Below are 21786 nucleotides of genomic sequence, written 5' to 3' on the forward strand. Positions count from 1 at the left end.
CAGAAGAGATGCTGAGACCTGCCAGTTGAAGTTACAGAACACTTTTGGATTTTCGGGGGTGCTATGAGGGGCCTCAGGGGAGCTTCCTGCTCTGTTCAAGTCTTCTCTCTACCTTCAAATGACCACCAAAAAAGTCACTAAGTCACTCATTCATTCAATCAATCAGTAAAGATTTTGCCATTCGCCAACTGATATATCATACCAACATTTATGGAACACTGTTATGGACTGAACTGTGTCCCCCTAAAATTCATAGGTTGAAGCCCTGACCCCAAGTGTTGATTGTATTTGGAAAAAGGGCCTATAATGAGCTAATAAAGTTTAAGTGAAGACATAAGGGTAGGGCCTCAACCAATAGGAGGGTGCCCTCACGAGAAAAGAGATGCCAAAGATCTCTCTTCCTCCACACACACACAGTGGAAAGGCCAGGTGAGGACAGAGCAAGAAGGCAGCTGTCTATAAGCCAGGAAGGAAACCCTCATTAGAAACCAACCCTGATGGCACCTTGATTTTGGACTTCTAGTCTCCAGAACTATGAGAAAATAAGTTTCTGTTGCATATGCCACCTGCTTTGTAGTATTCTGTTATGACAGCCCTAGCCAACTAATAAAAGCACCTACTCTATGCAAACCCAAGGCTAGGCACGGCGTGAGTAGAACAGATGAGACCCAAGTTCAAGAGGAGAAATGCCCTCTTCCCTCCGATTCCCACAAACTCTTCACTCCAGGTTCTGCCGCCGTTCTTGGGAGACCCACTCCAAGAATATGAAAGAAAGTCAGGACCAGCCTCTGGCAGATGACAAGTGGAAGAGATGAACCAGGGTCAGGTGGATGGGTGGAGAATTATTCCTCTTCACTGGGGCAGCCCGATTATTATGGAGGTCTTTCTCCAGAGGGCGAACCAGAAGCTGGAGTAAAAGCTGTCCCATCAACAGTGAAGAGCAGTGGATTCCGACACAAGGACAAAGAGGAGCCCTACATTTGTCAACATTTTTATCATTTCATTCCTATCAAGATGTTGGAAATAATAGATTTCCTTATTCTTTATAGCATCTCCAACTAATTGCTTTTCATTGTCAATAGTAGTTAGCTGGAGACAATACATGGAGATGCCATCCTGAGAAGTCCGAACAGAGATGTTTTGTAAATCATGGCATTGCAAAAATGAGACAAGGCCACTTGACAAGGTACAACCAAGATCCTTTCTCTTACCTCTTTTTAGTTATGTGGGCTGCCCCTGGGTTAGGAGTGGTGGCTACAAGGAAGAGATAGAGAAAAACAGTGGCATGATTACATTTATAAATGTTCTGTGAAATCTTTCTCGAGATGAATTTGTATTGGCCTATTTCCAACTCCAACCAATAAAATACTATCGGCTATACAGTCCTGGATACCGTACTGTCCAACTGTTCATTGAGCATCTCAGAGCTCCCAGGGACCTCCGATCAACATAAACTGAAGCAATATTGCCTAAGTTCCTTAAGATCTTAAGAACCCAATACCTAGGTTCCAAATTAAGTAACCCCAGGACCCACAAGGGCCACGTCCACTTCAAAGCACAGGATGTTTTCACTGGGAGTCAAACCACTATTCAAAAGAAACAGTCATGTGGATGGGAGATTGAGGGTCCACACGAGGGGAGTTTTCCTAACAATGGCAAAGATGACATGAGTCACTATGTTTAGATGTCTGTGGTGTGCGAAAATAAGGAAGAGGCAGCTGGCCTCTCCAGGCCAAAAGTGCTATTGATGGATGGCTGAGAGAAGGTGACTTGAAACTTCTTGCTTTGTGCTTTAATGAAAAGAATGTTTTTGAGATGTGAGCCTGAGTAAAGTGCAGTGGAAGCCGAGAAGGGGATGGCATTTGGAAAAAGAGCAGCCTGATGCTTCAAAGGAACTCGAGTCCTCACTGAGAAGATTACACACCAACACACCAGAAGGGCTTAGAGGCTACAGAACTGAAACTCGGGGCGGGGTAGGGGTGGGGGATCTTTGGGAAATCAGGGAGAACAAGTCAGAGGTTCCAAGACTGGAAAAGTGAAAATTATATCCTGATTTTCAGAACACAGAATAAAGTAGATTCTTTGACCTTGTTCCCAGGCCAAATTTAGTAATGGACTTTTTAAAGTAACCTTTTTTTTTTTTTAACTTTGGAAAAGAGGAAATAGGAGTTCACGAGGGCCTCTGTGGCTTCCTTACATCAACTGTTTTATCCAGAAACCAGATTACTAGAAAAGGAACAGATGAAGTAAATATTCAGAAAAAACGTATTGACAGTTTCCTTTAATATTCATTTGGAGTTAAAAGGAAAAAGTGTTGGGTACCAAGCTTATCAGTTAGAGGAGTCCTTTGTTAAGTGGCCAGAGCCATGAAGAGTCAGCTGAATCAGGAATGGAAGCAGAGCTATGGTCTCAGACCTGTGCTGTTGAGCACTTTAATGAGTGACTTGTCTGAAGTTGTAGAGGACACGGACGTGAAATGAGCAGATGACCCAAAGCTGGTAAGAAGAAGAAATACAGAATCAAGACATAAGATTACGGTGGCTCAGTCAGTTAAGCGTCTGCCTTCAGACCAGGTCATGCTCCCAGGGTCCTGGGATTGAGACCCACATCGGGCTCCCTACTCAGCAGGGAAGTCTGCCTCTAGCTCTCTGTCTGCCTCTCCCCCCGCTCACGTTCTCTCTCTCTAATAAATACAATCTTAAAAAAAAATAAAAAATAATAAAATATGAGTTCAATTTTGCAAAGGAAAGTACACACACACACACACACACACACACACACACACACACACCCTGACCTGTTCTGAAATGCTACGAAACATGGGGCAGTGAAAAGGCCCCTTCGTGGGCTCTTCATTTGCAGACCATATTTGGGAACACATCACCATAGCTGGATTCTGGATACTAAGTAGCAGGTGAATGTCAGCTGGACATTAAGATTTTTAAAAAGTTATCATGTGCACATTTAGAAAGGTTGGGCATCAGGAGAGAATGCATCTGCCAGAGTTTGTCCCGTTCTGCCAGGAACAGCCTTTTGATGTTCCTGCCAAGATTCTTCCCAAAGATCTTTTGTGATCTGCAGTCTCAAGGGGGACTCTGAAATAGCTATTATTTATGTTTCAATTATTTTACATTTTAAGCTATTTGTGTAGACTTAAAATTATGACCATCTGTCTCTTATCTGTGGCAGGACTAAGTGACAGCAACCAAGAGAATGCTGTCTCCCAAGAGAAGATATCTTTCTTACCCAGTGGGAAGAAAATACTAGCACCCTGGGACGGGCTTTCAAGCTGCAATTCACACCCAGTTTCTAAGTTTTATATGAAACTGCGTGAGAAGCCCAAGGACATGCTTTGGTCCCTGGTTATAGAATTCAAACGCACATTCCCATGGTTGGAAGCAAAGCCACAAACTCTGGCAAGACTCTACATTTCCTATTATCTGGGTGTTTGAGTAAGTGAACCACTGAAAGGCCCCATATAACCTGAGTGGGGCAGAAGAACGAAGCCTTGGATGTGGGGGGACAGAGCAGAGTCACATAGCCCAACTGAGCTCTCTGCTGACTGGGTGACCTTGGCAAGTTACCTAAATCCTCCATGCCTCAGATTCCTGAAAAGCAAACTGGGGAGAGCTGTGTGCCTACCTCATTGTGTTGTTGCTAAGGATGAAGTGAGTTATGTGAATACTGCATGGAACAGCACCTGGAACAGAATATATAGGATGAGCAACTGTTATCATTAGTTCGATCAGGGCAGGACTTTTTTATTTGATTGTTCCCTGTTGTATGTGTACAACCTAGAACAATTCCAGGCCCGTGGAAGCACTCAGTAAATATTTGTGAAATGAATGACTGCATGAATAGCCAGAATACAAGGAGGACTCTTTTCCAAGAAGTTTGTGATGAATGACTTGCTATGATATACTACGACTTCTCTCCCACCCTGGGTCTTCCATCCACATGAAACAGTAGCTAATGCTAGATCCAAAAACTTGGGTTTACATCCACTAAATGCTCATTTCCCGGCGAAAAGTGATCTGGAAAGGTAATGGGGATGAGATGTTCTATGGGATTAGTCTAACATCCATTTCCTGTTTCTTCCTTCAAATCCATCTTTAGCAACTAGTGTTTTCAGCAGTGACTTGGTCGTTTAGGGAGTCAGAGTTACCTTCTTTTTTGGTCTGGGAGTAGAAGGTGACCATTTTGTCAAAAAAGTGAGTCCTTAAGATTTCACGTTCATGGTCAGCATGGATCCAGGCTACCTACATTTAAAGAATTGTCTATAAATGGGTCCCTCAACCAGATAAAAAGAAAAGGTGAAATGTTTTCAAATTACCTCTACTGTCCAAAGTGGCTCTCAAGGTGGACTCCACAAGGCTCAGTGTGGCTATGGGATAAGCCCACTTGCAGGTCAAATTCTTTGTCTGAGACGTGGGCGAACTTGGCAGTAAGAAATCCCCTCATTCCCTCAGGAGGCCAGGCAAAATGTATCTCTACCAATAACCAAGGTACTAGACTGCCCACAGTTTCCGCATCCTCAGATATGCCCCTCTGCCTGACTGGTTTTGAGAAAAACATAAAACAAAAAAACCTGTCTCACAAAGGATGCTCATGTACTAATTTAATTCTGGATAGGTGTTAGAGAATGTTGCATAAAATGTTCCATACAAAAACATTATTATTAATATCCTTAATTAAAACAAAAACAGTTGCAGCACACAGATTCTACCAAATTAGTAAAATTACACATTAGGTAACTGGGTTGCTAAGCAATATTACATTCTCATTTTACTTAATTGCTGTAATGAGCATCCCCCAGCAGATGCCACAGTGCAAGCCACACACACACACACACACACACACACACAAACACACACACACACACACACAAGAAAGGAAAACAACTGGAACTGGTCAGACCCTTTAAATGGTTCAGGTGCTCTTGAACACTGGTCACCCTCATGGGGCCCAACAGCCAACAGGGTGTCTAGGCAGGTGAGGGGTCGGTCACTAACAAGCCCACTATACCAGGAAAAGGGGCCACACTCCAGCTTGTCAACTACAGGTAGAAAGGAAATTATAGTGAGAGATAATAATGAGCTCTTCGGGTCACCCACGGATTTCATTCACCCACACCCCCCCACACTTGCCATGTCTAGAGATGACCAAGGCTTACCAGCCGATGGATATTCTCACATCATGACAGTCCAATGTACTGGAAAGTTTTCCTTTTAAGTTAATAGTGTTTTTATCATTTAGCGATCTTAGAACTTTTTTTTTTAAAGATTTTATTTATTTATTCGACAGAGAGAGAGAGAGCGCACAAGCAGGGGGAGCAGCAGAGGGAGAGGGAGAAGCAGGCTCCCCACCAAGCAAGGAGTCCGATGCGGGACTCGATCCCAGGACCCTGGGATCATGACCTGAGCCGAAGGCAGATGCTTAACCAACGGAGCCATGTAGGCGTCCCACAATCTTAGAACTTTAAGTTTTTAAATATATTCTTTGAGTTTTCCGGTTATCTCTTCCATATTCCCTTATCCCACCCATATTTTACTTAGTTCAACATCTATCACCATGAGTATAGAATATGTATTATAAAAAGATCTTCAAGATGGGGCGCCTGGGTGGCTCAGTGTCTGCCTTCGGCTCAGGCTCAGGTCATGATCCCAGGGTCCTGGGATCGAGTCCCGCATCGGGCTCCCTGCTCGGCGGGGAGCCTGCTTCTCCCTCTGCTTCTCCTGCTCCCCCTGCTTGTGCTCTCTCGCTCTCTCTGTCAAATAAATAAATAGAATCTTTAAAAGAAAAAATCTTCAAGAACTTCTCCATGGAAGGTAATGACGATTAAAATCTGTACTCTTTTACTAGGAAAACGAAACCATGAGCAAATAACCTGAACAATTATCTTTTATAACACTTGGCTTTTAGCGCTCATATTTTGCACTTTTTTAAAGTCCCCCTACCCTCAGCACTTGGTACAATGCTGGCCCCTCACAGGGGACTGTTAAACATTTCCTAAATTGAACTGGACATCCCTGCTCCAAGGAAGAAGCCATCAATAGGCCTGCAGTGTTGTTACAAGTATCATTCAGAGCTAGCTTTCTCGGGGGAGCTGAGGGCTTCCAGTCTCCCCACTTCCCTCTCCCTACAAACAAAGCAACAAACTCTTCCCTAGCCCAGTCCTTATACCTCAACGACTTTAAGACACTATACAAGTCCCTGACAAATGCGGTATTACCTGTGGGATCAAATCTGTCTAATTACTTATTAGTCATTCATACATTAATTTCACTCATTTTCCCGATCTCAACAATTGCTAACATTTATCAATCACTGACTGGGTCTCAGTTATAGGCTAAACATTTACATGTACTGTCTCCATCGGTCCTATCAATAACTGTATGAAGCGGAAGAAATGATTGCCCTTAATAAAGATGAGGAGACTTGGGTTCAGAGAAACTGATGTTTTGCCCAAGATTACACTGCAAGTCGAGGTCTCAGGATCCAACTCCTGGGCTGACTCCCAAATCCGCAGACATCCTCGGGTGTGAGCTGAGGGGCTGCAGTCCCCCCACTAGCCCCCCCTGCTCGTCTCCCATCCAACGCCAAGGAGCTGCTGGATTAATGGGGGGAGGACAAGGGGCCAGCAGTCGGTGTGAGCACTGGGATGGCCGTGCCGAACGGGACGGATGGGTGTGAAGGCAGACTCCGCACTGCTCAGTCCGACAGAGGGTGGGTCCACGGGCCTGCAGATCCTCTCGTGCTGCCCTAGGGAGTACCCGTGGCACATGCTCACACTCCCTAACAGCGAGGAGGTCTCCGAGGCTTAGCGTGAAAACCACAGGCTGACTGTAATTCACTGTCTGACACACGCAATTGGCCAAACCTCCCCAGTGGAAAGCATTCCTAAACTTTCCGAGGCTGGCCTGAGGGAGCAACTACGTTTAGCACTCGGAAACAGGTTAGTTCCTTAGGTTTAATCGAAATGCCAGCGTCTTTGGCTCCCCTGTGGAGTCAAAAGAGCCAAGGGCACATTCCTCAGTTCCTGGTCTGCACCGACCCCAAGCCTTCTCCGGGGGCCCACAGGCGGAGGAACTGGGCTCAGAGAAGCATCCCTCCGTTTGCAAGCTCTGTGCGTCCCGGTCTTTCGCCGACCACCGGGACTGGGCATGCAGAATTTCGGGGTTACATCTCCTCTAGAATTTCAGAAAGACTGCGACCTTAATCCTCACTCTCTGTAGGCCTGTCTCACTCACCAATTATAACGACGATGACAAAAAAAAAACAACACACTTCCTCCATATGGGCAAGAGTGACCTTTTTTTTTTTTTTTTAAAATGTTCAGCAACATCAAATAAGCTTTGGCTAAGCAGGAAAAAAAGAGTTTTCCCAAGAACTCCTAAAAACTGAGGGATGAGAACACCTAAAAGTACGTGTTTGAAAACTTCCCAAGCGCACCGCTATAAATAATTGCACCACTGAGGCACAAAGGCACCATCCATGTTTCTCAGTGGCAGAGGCCAAGGCCCAGAAACTTCTCCGCGTGGGGGGTCGACACCAAGAACATGTTTCGAGCAGCTGGTGCCACTGCTGTGAAACACAATCAAATTTTCATCTTCCAGAAAAATATAAAGTAGATGTGCCTGGGACTACCAAACAAACAAACAAACAAAAATACCCGAAACAAATCAACTCTGAACTGTCTGACGGAGTAACTTAATTTTCAAAGAACCCTGTCTCCCACTAACTCTGGCCCTACCAGTTCTTGCACAAGACAAAAGACAGTCTCTGACATTCTGAACGATGCTGCCCAGCCCTGCTAAGGTGAAGGGAAGGGAGCTGGCCGTTGCCCAGACCTGCTGTGTGCCAGTCGGGATGCTAAGTAAGGCTGTCCTTCTGTCATGGTCGCGGATCGAATCCGGCCCCACTGTCACCCCGTTGGTTCAGAGGTTGAGGCCCTACCCCTCAATGCGTCTGTATTTAGAGATAGGGCCAACAAGGTGGTCATGAAGGTTAAATGCGGTCATGTAAGGATGGGGCCCAGCTCCAGGGCTCATCGTCCCCACACACACGCAAAGAAGAAGTCATATAAGCACACGGCAAGATGGCAGCCACCTAGAACCCAAGAAGCCAATCACCCTGGAACTGTGCTCTTAGACTCATCAGCCTCCGGAATTGTGAAAACAGAATTACCTGTTGCTTCAGCTATCCTGAGCTGACTGACACAGTCGTCCTTCTGTCATTTTCATAATCACTCCACAGTAGACATTCTGATCCGAGTTTTCAGGTGAGGAAACAAGTTCTGAGAGGTGACATGATTTGCTCAAGGTCACACGGCCTGTAAACTATGAGGCTTGACTGGGCAAACCTGGGATGTGAACCCCGGGCTGTCGAATCCAATACTATGATCTTTCTTTTCCACCAGCAAATTCAGTTGTTGTTTTTATTTTTTAAGGAGATGGTTTTTCAGGCTTTCTCTTCACTTATTTATTTTTATTTTTATTTGTTTTGCTGACAGGCTGAGCTTTAAAAGATTTCTCCCAAGGTGCTCCAATGATAACCTGTGGGTTTCAGTTGCTCACAAGTTTTCAGTGTGATGAAGTTGTTTTTCAAATGTGGGCAATGTACTATTAAACCCCCAAACAGAGAAAGGTTAAAAAATAAGAGTAAAAATAACTAAATTTATTTAGCATTTACCATGCATCAAGCACTACCCTACACATTTTACGTTATCTAACATAACCTTATAACCACCTTATCAGGTACCAATATTATGCCCATTACAGATGAGGGACACGAGGCAGTAAGAGATTACAAAATTTACCTAAGTTTCCGAAGCTGGTAAGTAGCTGGGATTTGGAGCCATGCTGTAAGTTTCCAGAATCTATGCCCCGGAGCATCCATGCAATGGAAACGCTATGCAGGCAGTAAAATAAAGCTAAGGTAGAGTACAAAATATCAGTGGAAGATTCCTATAGGGTCATGTTAAGTGAAAAAGCAGGGCAGGCAAACAGCACATATTTGGGAGCTTCTGATGACTCCACGACCACTGGATCCAGCATAGCCTTTGAACGAATTCATCGGCGGTCACCACCACATGAGGCAAAACAGTGCTTCTGAAGAACTGCAGGGAAGGAAGATCCAAGTCCCTGCTGTGATGTTTCCCTCTGATGGTGAACCCTGGCAGCAGAGCAGAGTTCCGAACCAGAGGTTCTCAAACTGTGGCCTCAATCAGAAACACCCGGAGAGCTTATAAACTCAGACCGAGGCGGGGCCCCACCTCCGGTGCCTGATTCCACTGGTCTAGAAGCGGCGGGGGGGGGGGATCTGCACGTCTAACAAATTCCCAGGTGGTGCTCGTGCCCGTTCTGAGAACTCCTGGTCGAAGCCATGGGTAGAAACTCTAGGTCTCTGATGGCACCCACAGCCCTGTCCTCACTCTGTCATGGAATCTGGGTGGCTGCCTATTGTATGATTAAGTTGTCAGGAGAGCGAAGGAAAGATCTGTATGCTCTACTCAGCCACCAAGAGCCACTAAAACTCCAGGGAATAAGAACGTGCTCTTTCAGGAGGCTGCAGAGAGCAGAGGTTAAAAAAGGTGAGCTCTGCCTTCAGCTCCAGTCATGGTCCTGGGGTCCTGGGATGGAGCCCTGAGTCAGGCTGCCTGCTCAGCGGGGAACAATCTTCTCCCTCTGCCCCTGCCCCTGCTCCTGCTCTTTCACTCTCTTTCTGTGTCAAATAAATAAATAACATCTTTAAAAAAAAAAAAAAAAGATATGCTCAGAATAAAACCTACACCTCACAGGGTTGTAAGGGTTAAATGCGGTCACCCTGAGGACAACATTTGCCTGATGCTTGTGGAGAACACATACTCCTGATTCCGGGAACCTGGCCTACTAAGCCAGAATCTCCAGGGCAGGGTCCTGAGGACCCACCTCTTTAGTAAACAGCCAGGTGATTCTTAAATTGGGCAAGTTTTGCAAAATCGAATAGAATCTAAGTAAAGCACCAGGCCTTGATCTAGGCGCCCTCCACGAAGGTCAGCCACTGATTGATTAGCACCCGGGCCTATCTGCAAATAGTACCACCATGGCCTTCTTGATAATGTTACTCAGCATGATTAATTTGTAGACACCCTATAATAACATTTTAGAAGATGTGGCTCTATATCTGTAAATAAAAACTAAGTGAACTGTACATTTAAAAGATTTGTGTGCATTACTATTTATAAATCACACTTTTTAAAAAGGATTTTATTTTAGAGAGAGAGAGTGCATAAGCAGGGAGAAGAGCAGAGCGGGAGGGAGAGGGAGATAATCTCCAGCAGACTCTGCACTGAGCTCAGAGCCTGACAAGGTGCTTGATGAGGGGCTCAACTTGGGGCTTGATCCCACAACCCTGAGATCATGACCTGAGCCGCAACCGAAGTTGGATGCTTAACCCTCTAAGCCACCCAGCTGCCCCTATAAATGCTACTTTAACAAAAGGTTTTAAAAAGATTTTAAAGAGTCATGAGTCCCCTTCTTTAGAAAAATGCGCTCAGGGGCACCTGGGTGGCCCAGTCAGTTGTCTGCCTTTGGCTCAGTTCATGATCCTGGGTCCTGCGATGGAGCCCCACATCGGGCTCCTTGCTCAGTGGGGAGCCTGCTTCTCCCTCTGCCTCTCTCTCTCCCTCTGTCAAATGAATAAAATCTTAAAAAAAAAAAAAGAAAAATGCACTCAAAGACAAATCATGCTACTAGATAGGCCATGAGCCTAAGTGCTCATATATGCAGGACACGCTGCCATATGTGACCGTATGGAACACAGGGCAAGTAAATGAGTCACTTGATGAACTTAAATATGTGACTAGGAAGCAGCCAGTGGACGACTGGGGTAACTTGGGTAATGGAAGGATCCAGAGTTTCCCTTTGACTCCTACCACCTCTGGCAGTGAGTTCTCTGCGGGAAGCGAACAGCTTCAGCCCAGCCTCCCATCTCAAACAGCCAGCTTTGTACGCAAGGAGAGAATGAGTTTCTGCCTTCAGCTGCAGGGAGCCCAGCTCCATAGCCTGGAGCCACACAAGGACTGCGGCTCCCCCGTGTGATTGCGGGATTCCGGCGAAGGGACCGGTCGTTTCCTCGCTTTTTGTTTGCTTTCCAAAAGCCTTTCTCTAAGCGCATCTACCGGGTGGTGGAAGGAAGATGACCATGCTGCACAAGACAGCAGATCTGCACTAGGCTTTGGAGCGAAAGCAGCATTTCACCGCGGCGTCTAACGGCGGACGACTCTGGAAGGGGGTTGGCGGAGCGACAGCCCGGGAGGGGGAGGCGGGGCGATCAGCCCGGGAAGGGGAGGCGGGGCGGTCAGGCCTGGAAGGGGAGGCGGAGCAGTCAGCCCTGGATGGGGAGGCGGGGCTATCAGTCCGGCAAGGGGAGTTGGGGCGATCGGCCCGGGAAGGGGAGGCGGGGCAATCAGCCCAGAAATGGGAGGCGGGGCGATCAGCCCGGGACGGGGAGGCACTCTTCTGGCGGGAGGAAAACGAAGACGGAAACTTCAGGTCCTGTATTTCCAAGCTGCTTCTCAGGAGCAGGCGGCAAGTTAGCTAGTAGCTCGAGGGCACGAAGTAAGAACGAAGAGCCGGGGCTGCCCTAACGCCGCGGACAGCCTCTGCCTCCCCGGCTAGCGGCTGGATATCAGGGGCATGGTTAGGAGCTTCAGCGTACCACTTCTCGTAGGGCTCTCTCTCTCTCTCACACACACACACAGTACGTTTTGATTTTGCAGTTCAGTGGTGAGGCTGGGTGATTTGGGAAAGAGGCAGTAAACTGGGAGGTCAGGTATCACCACTGCATCTCCTCTAGGTGTAGACGGTAGGCGCCGAATTCTTAGGATGCATCTTGTTCGAAATGAGCACAGTTCGCACTGAAAGGGTTTCCATTATTTATTTCCATAGCGGACGCTGGCTCGTGGCTTCGGGCTACTCGTGTGCTTTGCTCACAGCCCAGACCTGGCACGCCTGTGGCTCCTGAGCCTTTCACAGTTACTGTTGGTGCCCCACCCAAGCCTATTCAGATGCCATTTGCTGCGCCTGTGCACCCTTCCCCCGGGGCCACTGAAGCCACTGACGGCCTGATGTGTAGACGGCCACAAGAGCCTGCAAGACGACCTCCCGTCAGGCAGCCTGAGCTCTGGACACACTGCCATTGGAGCGTGTCAGTCCAGTCACTTGCCCGAATCAGGACAAATTCGGAGCTAGTCATTTATGCTCTAGGGTGGTGCTGTCCTACAGAACTTTCGGTGATGATGGACATGTTCTAAGATCTGTGCTGTCCAACATAGTAGCCACTACTCACAACTACTGAGTATCTGAAATGTGGCTAGTGTAGACGGAGGCGCTGAGTTTTTTAAAATCCTGAATGCATGCATGCATGAATAAAGAGGCAGCCTCAATGTCAGAATGCTCAGAAACTCCAAGTAGGCTATGCATGAGGGTTTTATTTTCAGGTTGCCTGAGAGTTACCTAGAAACTTTACCTTACATAGACTTTTCTTCCCGAAAATCAGTCTAAGAGGAATGAGTCCAATTTCTCTTCTTAGTACCCTGGAAGACCGTGACTATGGTCTAATCCTTCTTTGGTTCCAGTTGTGAGAATGTCTCAGAATGTGCACGTCAGTGCCCGTGGGTGAGGGCTGTGGAACGTGATGGAGGTCGGGATGAATTTCAATGGACCCCAAGACACAGCCTGAAGCTCCACAGGAACATTTTAGGATGTTTGGATTCTGATTATTGAGATTTTATTACAAACATCAGTAGTGCTTTCATAGCTATCCTGCCAAAGATTTTAAGGCTTAGGATACTCAAAAATTAAATTACTGTTTTGTTATTTTATTTGTATCTAAGTGATCTAGGTGTGGTCCCTGACCCTGAAGGCCTCCTCCTCTATTCACCTCTGGGGCCAATAATCACTTCCTCAGGTCACCCTTGCTGTTCTCCATAATCACCATACGTGGACGTAAGAGGGCTTTGAAAGGAGTTTCAGCTCCACACACCATTACCATTTTAATCTCGTGTCTCCTCTTGTTCTGCTCCTGAGTCTCATTCTCTTCCCTGCACCCAAGCCTTGACTATAACCTATTTGACACCTCAGTCCCTTCAGAATGGAGAACCTATCTTGTTTCTATCTATCTCTTGCTCGGGACAGAAGCCCCAAAACCTCAGTCCTCTATGCTTTCTGTCTGTTGGACCAAACTCCTTCCAGAGTTTGTCCCACACTGGTCAGTAATTCATTCGCAGACATTTTAGGGACCCATACCGTCAAGCACGATGCCAGGGAGGCCATAAACATTAGGTTAGTATGCCTACCTTCTAGGTAAGGAAGAGGTACAGGAGTAATGAAAACTGTGTCCATAATCATAAAGCACATACAGAAAGAGATGGCAACAGGAGCCAAGTCTGGGAGCTGTCAACTACTTGGATCAAGACTCAGGTTTGATGCGCTTTTGTGCTCAGAATAAAGACCTTCAAAAAGAGGATAAGCACATGATGCATTAAGATAATATGTCACATGAACAATAAACATGCACTGAAGGTCCTAAGAAACAGACCCTGGCAGCCCCATTTCCACAGGAAGCACCAACAACCGAGGAAGAACTTGCTATGGGGTCTCGTGCCGAGCAAACTGTAAAAAGCACAGTACCAGCACATTCCCATACGACAATCCCTGTGCTACAAGTGAAGGCCCTTGCTTGAGGATTCTACCGGAATTTCAAGACTGTAAATGCATGGACATAGTTCCTCTCAAAGGAACTGGGGTGGAGACCCGGGAAGGTGATGGGGCACGGACCATCTCCCAGATGTCACTGTTCCTTCACGACTAAGAAGCAGTTTGTTCTTTGTGTCCGTGTTGCCCATGCCGGGCCGTCAATGATAATTCACCTATCTGGATAGAAATGTGTGGCTATATTCTGGGGGAGCTCTCAGTTCCTGACGCAACAGGAAGCAGGAATATAATGTGCTGAGATACTTGTAATTGACCAGAACAGTCTCAAACTGCAACTACATCAGACTCAAACACAAGGCCAAGGCTACCTGGTGGCAAGAAGAGGGTACGTGTGAACTGGGCTGAACCAGGCTTCCTTCCTCCGCGGCATGCTGTCATAGATTAAAAGGTCCTTCTCAGTCAGTACGACCAGTGCCGGCTTCCACTGCTTCTCGCTCTCCCCGGGCACCTGGAACAGAAAGCAGGGTGCTGTCAAGTCACAGCCTGAAGGAGGAGAGACGAGAGGAGTAGCTGGCTTCCCCTCCCAGTCAGAAGACCCAACCATAAGAGCCTTGGGTTCAGGTCGTGAAATCAAAATGAGAAGAAACCATTCATGGTCGCAGGATTCTTGATTCTGGAAAATATGTTTTCTCAAGGGCCGTAGCGCGGATCATCAGTACAGCCAAGAAGGAGCCCAGCTGCCAGACATCTGTCACTGCTTCTCACCTGCCAGTCAGCACTGAAATCACTATTTCAGAGTGGAATGCAGATGCCTGGGGAAATAAGCACTCCCAGATGGTTCTTTGGTAGAGTACATTGTTTTTATCAGGAAATGGTAAGGTTTGAAAGCTTTTGAAGAAATATCCAAAGGCTCTGAAAATGTATTATGGAGGCAAATGTCTGTCTGGAGAGGTAGGAGACTGATATCAGAGCCCTTCATCTGGACTGTTTCTGTGACTCAGGCACCATCTTAAAATTCTCTTAGTGCCACTCAGCACAGAAAATTCCTTAACTCTGGGAGTGAAATGACCTGGCAGGGATATTAGAGGATTCAAACGTCAAGTTGGATGTTTGGAGCAGGTGACCGTTAATGTCCCTTCCAATCCTGGGAGTCAGGTAGCTCAGGTCTTATCTCATGAGCCACCTCCCGCCCCCCTCCCCGCCTGGTGTTGATCATCCCAAACTGTACATGTTCTTCCATCTATGAAAATTCCCTCCTTCCAATGTGAACTCTGGGCCCTGAGATACATCTTTATGCTCAGTTTGAAAACACTGTGTTAGCCTTGTGACTCAAGGCATAGATCATATCCCAGAAGCATCAGCATCACATCCTAGACCTATTGAATCAAAATCTGCATTTTAGCAAGATCTTCATATGGCTCATTAAAGATTAAGAATCACTGCGCTAGATGAAGTCAAGGTCGTCTTTGACGCTGGCAATTCAGTGAAGGTTCAACCCTTTCATGACAAACCGCAATCCAAAATCTATTCAAAATTAGGCTAGGCAGTAAACTGAATAAATGATAAAGCTAATTTCTTCCCTTTCTATTCTTATCATTACTTTTCTTAAGTGCCACAGTGACATCTGTATTGAAATGGCTTTAAGACTGAATGATCAAAGCAGAGAAGATGTGCAGGATGGCGGAAGGGGTGAGGCTTATAGGTTACGCAGTTTTATGGGCTGCCTGAATCTGAGTCCCCCTCTCTCCATTATTTATTGCCCAGGTGACGTTGGGAGAGTTTTTATTCTCTGTCCTTCTATTTCCTCACCGATAAAGATAATATCGCACACAACAGTGGTTAAGAGTGTTGTCTCTGGAGCTGGAATGCCTGAACATAAATCATAGCTCTTCCCAATTTACTAGCTGTGGGATCTCGGCCAAGTCAGCTCATCTCCTTGTGTCTCAGTTTCTGTACCGGTAAAATGGGGAAATAATAGTACCTATACCAGCGGACTGTGGTGAAGGTTGAGTTAAAATGTCTAAAATGCTTACCACAGTGCAGAATAAGCACCATATAGAACCTGTTAAGTAGTGTATACCTCATAATGCTAGAGTGGAGATTAAATAAGATCGTACATGGGGGGTGCCTGGCTGGTTCAGTCAGGAGAGCATGTGACTCTTAATCTCAGGTGGTAAAGGCAAGCCCCAAGTTGGGCGAGGAGCCTACTTTAGATAAATAAATAAAGACTGTGTATATAGTGTGCTTAGCATAATATCTGGCAGATGGTAAGAACCTCAGTGAACCATAGGGTGGGAAAATTGTAGCAGACTCACTGGTTTCTAAACTTGTCAAAAGGAATTCTTTGGAAATGGCAACAATATGACACTTTCTTTGGGAAAAAAAAATATAAGGAAACCAAGAATATCTTCAGTGCTAACAATTTCAACTCATTCTTTCCCCATCTATCCCACAGTTCTTCCAGGAAGAATCCATTACACAATGATCATGCACTCCTTCCAAAAAATCCAAATAAAAACTCCCCTTCGGGATGCCTGGGTGGCTCTGTCTAACCGACTGAGTGTCTGCCTTTAGCTCAGGTCATGATCCCAGGGTCCTGGGATCAAGCCCCACACGAGGCTCCCTGCTCAGCGGGGAGTCGGCCTCTCCCTTTCCCTCTGCTCCTCCCCCCTGCTTATGCTCTCTCTCTCATTCCCTCTCTCAAATAAATACAATCTTTAAAAAAAAAAAACCCTCCCTTTCTAGAAAGAAGAAACCACTGTAAAGCTATTTATACTAGAATGTGAATAACTACCTGACTTATTTCTCCCATTATGCATTTGATACACATTAAAAAAAAAACAGTTTTAGGGGCGGAGCAAGATGGCGGAGGAGTAGGAGACCTGGATTTCGTCTGGTCCCAGGAATGCAGCTGGATAGGGATCAAACCATTCTGAACACCTACGAACTCAACAGGAGATCGAAGAAAAGAATAGCAACAACTCTCTGAACAGAGAAGCGACCACTTACTGGAAGGTAGGACGTGCGGAGAAGTGAATCCGAGGCGATATTCGGGAGGATAGACGGCAGGGGAGGGGGCCTCCGTCGGCCGCTTCTGGCAAGTGATAGAGCCGCGGAGCACAAAATCGGAACTTTTAGAAGCCGGCTCCGCTGAGGGACGTCGCTGCAGTGGCTAAGCGGGGGGTGGAACCCTCGCGGGACAGTGTGGTCTCAGGACCCTCGGGGTCACAGAAAGACCGGGGGAGCCTGAGTGCAGCAGAGCTCCCAGGTATCAGAGCGGGGAAGCCGGCTGCAGAGACGGAGCCGAGGCGCGGGCTCTCAGCTCGGGGTTGCCATAAACCGTGATCCGCGGCCCAGTCGGGCCACTGCTCCTCCAGCAGGGACCCAACAAGCGGCAGATCCGGGGAGACTCCCCTCCCTCCCCCGGGAGGAGCGGCGCGGGAGTGCACCGCAGGGATCTGCTGAGTTTGGAGACTCCACATGGGGTCGGGTGCCAGAGATAGAAACGCTCGGTCACAGGCCGGGTGAGCACGGAGTGAGACCGGAGTCCGGGGAGACGGGAGTGACTGCTTTTCTCTGGGGGCGCACTGAGGAGCGGGGCCCCGAATTCTTGGCTCCTCCAGAGGAGACTGGGAGGCCGCCATTTTCACTCTCGTCCTCCAAAGCTGTACGGAGAGCTTGCGGGGAACAAAAGCTCCCGAGAGCAAAACCGAGCAGATTACTTAGCCCGGACCGACAAGGGCGGGGCAATTCCGCCTCCGGCAAAGACATCTGGAAACCACGGCAACAGGCCGCACCCTAGAAGATCAGTAAGAACAGCCAGCCAAGACCAAGTTTACTGATCAATGAGAATGGCAGAACTCCAGCGCTAGAGGAATACTGCACATAGAATTCATGGCTTTTTTACCATGATTCTTTAGACTTTCAGAGTTATTTTTTTTTTAATTTTTCTCTTTCCCTTTTTCAACCAACATCTTATCAATCCCTTTTTTAAATGTTTTTTTAAAAAACATTTTTATTTTTCATTTTTAGAGTCATATTCTATCCCTTCATAGTAGTTACCCTTATTTTTCACATATATATATATAAGTTGTTCTCTCTTTAAAATTTTGAGATAGTTTCTTCTAACAGATCAAAATATAGCCTAAATCTCTAGTGTATGGCTTTGTTCTAGTCTCCTGCCTGATCATATTCTTTCCCCTTCTTTTTTCTTTTTTTTAATCCTCTTCTTTCTTTTTTCAAACAACTTTTTATCTTATCAATTCCTTTTATAAAATTTTTTATAATTTCCATCTTTACAGTCATATTCCATCCCTTCATCGTATCAACCCTTATTTTGTACATATATAAGTCTTTCTTTAAAATTTTGGGAGGCACTTTCATCTAACAGACCAAAATACACCCAAAATCTACTGTGTGGCACTGATCTATGCACCAGCCTGATCATATATGATCATATTCTGTTTTTTTTGTTTGTTCTGTTTTTCTTTTTTGCTCTTTCTTTTTTCTTTCTTTCCTTTTCTTTTCCCCTGATTTCAGGTCCTTTCTCATTTGTTTAGAGTATATTTTCTGGGGACGTTGTTACCCTGTTAGCATTTTGTTCTCTCATTCATCTATTCTCCTCTGGACAAAATGACAAGAAGGAAAAAATCACCTCAACGAAAAGAACAACAGGTGGTACCGTCTGCCAGGAACCTACTCAATACGGACATGAGTACGATGTTGGACCTAGAGTTCAGAATCATGATTTTATACATACTAGCTGGGCTTGAAAAAAGCATGTAAGTTATCAGAGAAACGCTTTCTGGAGAAATAAAAGAACCAAAATCTAACCAAGTCGAAATCAAAAAGGCTATTAATGAGGTGCAATCAAAAATGGGGGCACTAACTGCTAGGATAAAAGAGGCAGAAGAGAGAATCAATGATATAGAAGACCAAATGATGGAAAATAAAGATGCTGAGAAAAAGAGAGATAAACAACTACTGGATCATGAGGGCAGAATACAAGAGATAAGCGATACCATAAAAATTCGAGAGATAAGTGATACCATAGAATAATTGGGATCCCAGAAGAAGAAGAAAGAGAGAGAGGGGCAGAAGGTATATTGGAGCAAATTATAACAGAGAACTTCCCTAATGTGGAGAAGGAAACAGGCATCAAAATCCAGGAGGCACAGAGAACACCTCTCAAAATCAATAAAAATACGTCAACACCTCGGCATCTAATAGTAGAACTTACCAGTCTCAGAGACAAAGAGAAAATCCTGAAAGCAGCTCGGGAGAAGAGATCTGTAACCTACAATGGTAGAAATATTAGATTGGCAACAGACCTATCCACAGAGACCTGGCAGGCCAGAAAGGACTGGCATGATATATTCAGAGCACCAAACGAGAAAAATATGCAGCCAAGAATACTATATCCAGCTAGGCTGTCATTGAAAATAGAAGGAGAGATAAAAAAGCTTCCAGGACAAGCAAAAACTAAAGGAATCTGCAAACACAAAACCAGCCCTACAAGAAATATTGAAAGAAGCTCTCTAAGCAACGAGAGAGCCTAAAAGCAGCATAGACCAGAAAGGAATACAGAAAATACACAGTAACAGTCACCTTACAGGCACTACAATGGCACTAAATTCGTATCTTTCAGTAGTTACCCTGAATGTAAATGGGCTAAATGCCCCAATCAAAAGACACAGGCTATCAGATTGGATTAAAAAACAAGATCCATCAATAATGCCGTCTGCAAGAGACTCATTTTAGACCCAAAGACACCCCCACATTGAAAGTGAAGGGGTGGAAAACCATTTACCATGCCAATGGACACCAAAAGAAAACTGGGGTGGCAATCCTTATATCAGACAAATTAGATTTTAAATCAAAGACTGTAATAAGAGATGAGGAAGGACACTATATCCTACTTAAAGGGTCTATCCAACAAGAAGATCTAACACGTGTAAATATCTATGCCCCTAACATGGGAACAGCCAATTATATAAGGCAATTAATAACAAAAGCAAAGAAACACATCGACAACAATACAATAAGAGTGGGGAACTTTAACATCCCCCTCACTGAAATGGACAGATCATCTAAGCAAAAGATCAACAAGGAAATAAAGACTTTAAATGACACACTGGACCAGATGGACTTCACAGACATATTCAGAACATTCCATCCCAAAGCAACAGAATACACATCCTTCTCTAGTGCCCATGGAACATTCTCCAGAATAGATCACATCCTAGGTCACAAATCAGGTCTCAACCGGTACCAAAGACTGGGATTATTCTCTGCATATTTTCAGACCACAATGCTTTGAAACTAGAACTCAATCACAAGAGGAAAGTCAGAAAGAACTCAAATACAGGGAGGCTAAAGAGCATCCTACTAAAGAATGAATGGGTCAACCAGGAAATTAAAGAAGAATTAAAAAAATTCATGGAAACAAATGAAAATGAAAACACCACTGTTCAAAATCTTTGGGATTCAGCAAAGGCCATCCTAAGAGGAAAGTGTATAGCAATACAAGCCTTTCTCAAGAAACAAGAAAGGTCTCAAATACACAACCTAACCCTACACCTAAAGGAGCTAGAGAAAAAACAGCAAATAAGGCCTAAACCCAGCAGGAGAAAAGAAATAATAAAGATCAGAACAGAAATCAATGAAAGAGAAACCAAAAGAACAGTAGAGCAGATCAACGAACTAGGAGCTAGTTCTCTGAATGAATTAACAAGATTGATAAACCCCTGGCCAGATTTATCAAAAAGAAAAGAGAAATGACCCAAATCAACAAAATCAGGAATGAAAGAGCAGAGATCACAACCAACACCAAAGAAATACAAACAATTATAAGAACATATTATGAGCAACTATATGCCAGCAAATTAGATAACCTGGAAGAAATGGATGCATTCCTAGAGATGTACCAACTACCAAAACTGAACCAGGAAGAAACAGAAAACCTGAACAGACCTATAACCACTAAGGAAATTGAAGCAGTCATCAAAAATCTCCCAACAAACAGAAGCCCAAGGCCAGATGGCTTCCCAGGGGAATTCTACCAAACATTTCAAGAAGAATTAATACCTATTCTCCCGAAACTGTTCCAAAAAATAGAAATGGAAGGAAAACTTCCAAACTCATTTTATGAGGCCACCATTACCTTGATCGCCAAACCGGACAAAGACCCCATCAAAAAGGAGAATTACAGACCAATATCCTTGATGAACATGGATGCAAAAATTCTCACCAAAATACTAGCCAATAGGATCCAACAGTATATTATTATTCACCATGACCAAGTGGGATTTATCTCTGGGCTGCAAGATTGGTTCAACATCCGCAAATCAATCAACGTCATACAATACATTAACATAAGAAAGAACAAGAATCATATGATCCTCTCAATAGATGCAGAAAAAGCATTTGACAAAGTACAGCATCCTTTCTTGATCAAAACTCTTCAGAGTATAGGGATAAAGGGTACATACCTCAAGATCATAAAAGCCATCTATGAAAAACCTACAGCGAATATCATTCTCAATGGGGAAAAACTGAGAGCTTTCCCCCTAAGGTCAGGAACGCGGCAGGGATGTCCACTATCACCACTGCTATTCAACATAGTATTAGAAGTCCTAGCCACAGCAATCAGACAACAAAAAGAAATCAAAGGCATCCAAATCAGCAAAGAAGTCAAACTCTCACTGTTTGCAGATGATATGATACTTTATGTGGAAAACCCAAAAGACTCCACCCCAAAACTGCTAGAACTCATACAGGAATTCAGGAAGGTGGCAGGATATAAAATCAATGCACAGAAATTAGTGGCATTCCTATAGACCAACAACAAGACAGAAGAGAGAGAAATTAAGGAGTTGATCCCATTTACAACTGCTCTGAAAACCGTAAGATACCCTGGAATAAATCTAACCAAAGAGGCAAAGGATCTGTACTCAGAAAAGTATAAAATACTCATGAAAGAAATTGAGGAAGACACGAAGAAATGGAAAAACATTCCATGCTCATGGACTGGAAGAACAAATACTGTGAAGGTGTCAATGCCACCTAGAGCAATCTACACATTCAGTGC

At 45.1% G+C, this 21786-nt stretch overlaps 1 protein-coding gene across 2 annotated transcripts in view; it reads right to left on the reverse strand.

Moving 5' to 3' along the window:
* SNTB1 (syntrophin beta 1) overlaps positions 1-21786 on the reverse strand; it is a 229969-nt gene that overhangs the window by 17168 nt on the left and 191015 nt on the right. For both annotated transcript variants that reach the window (XM_027613914.2, XM_035727201.1), the window contains one exon: positions 14066-14205. In XM_027613914.2, the coding sequence (XP_027469715.1) occupies positions 14066-14205 (140 nt within the window). The remainder of the gene's footprint in view (positions 1-14065; positions 14206-21786) is intronic.

The sequence above is a fragment of the Zalophus californianus genome, chromosome 4 (assembly GCF_009762305.2).
Source record: "Zalophus californianus isolate mZalCal1 chromosome 4, mZalCal1.pri.v2, whole genome shotgun sequence".
NCBI lineage: Eukaryota > Metazoa > Chordata > Mammalia > Carnivora > Otariidae > Zalophus > Zalophus californianus.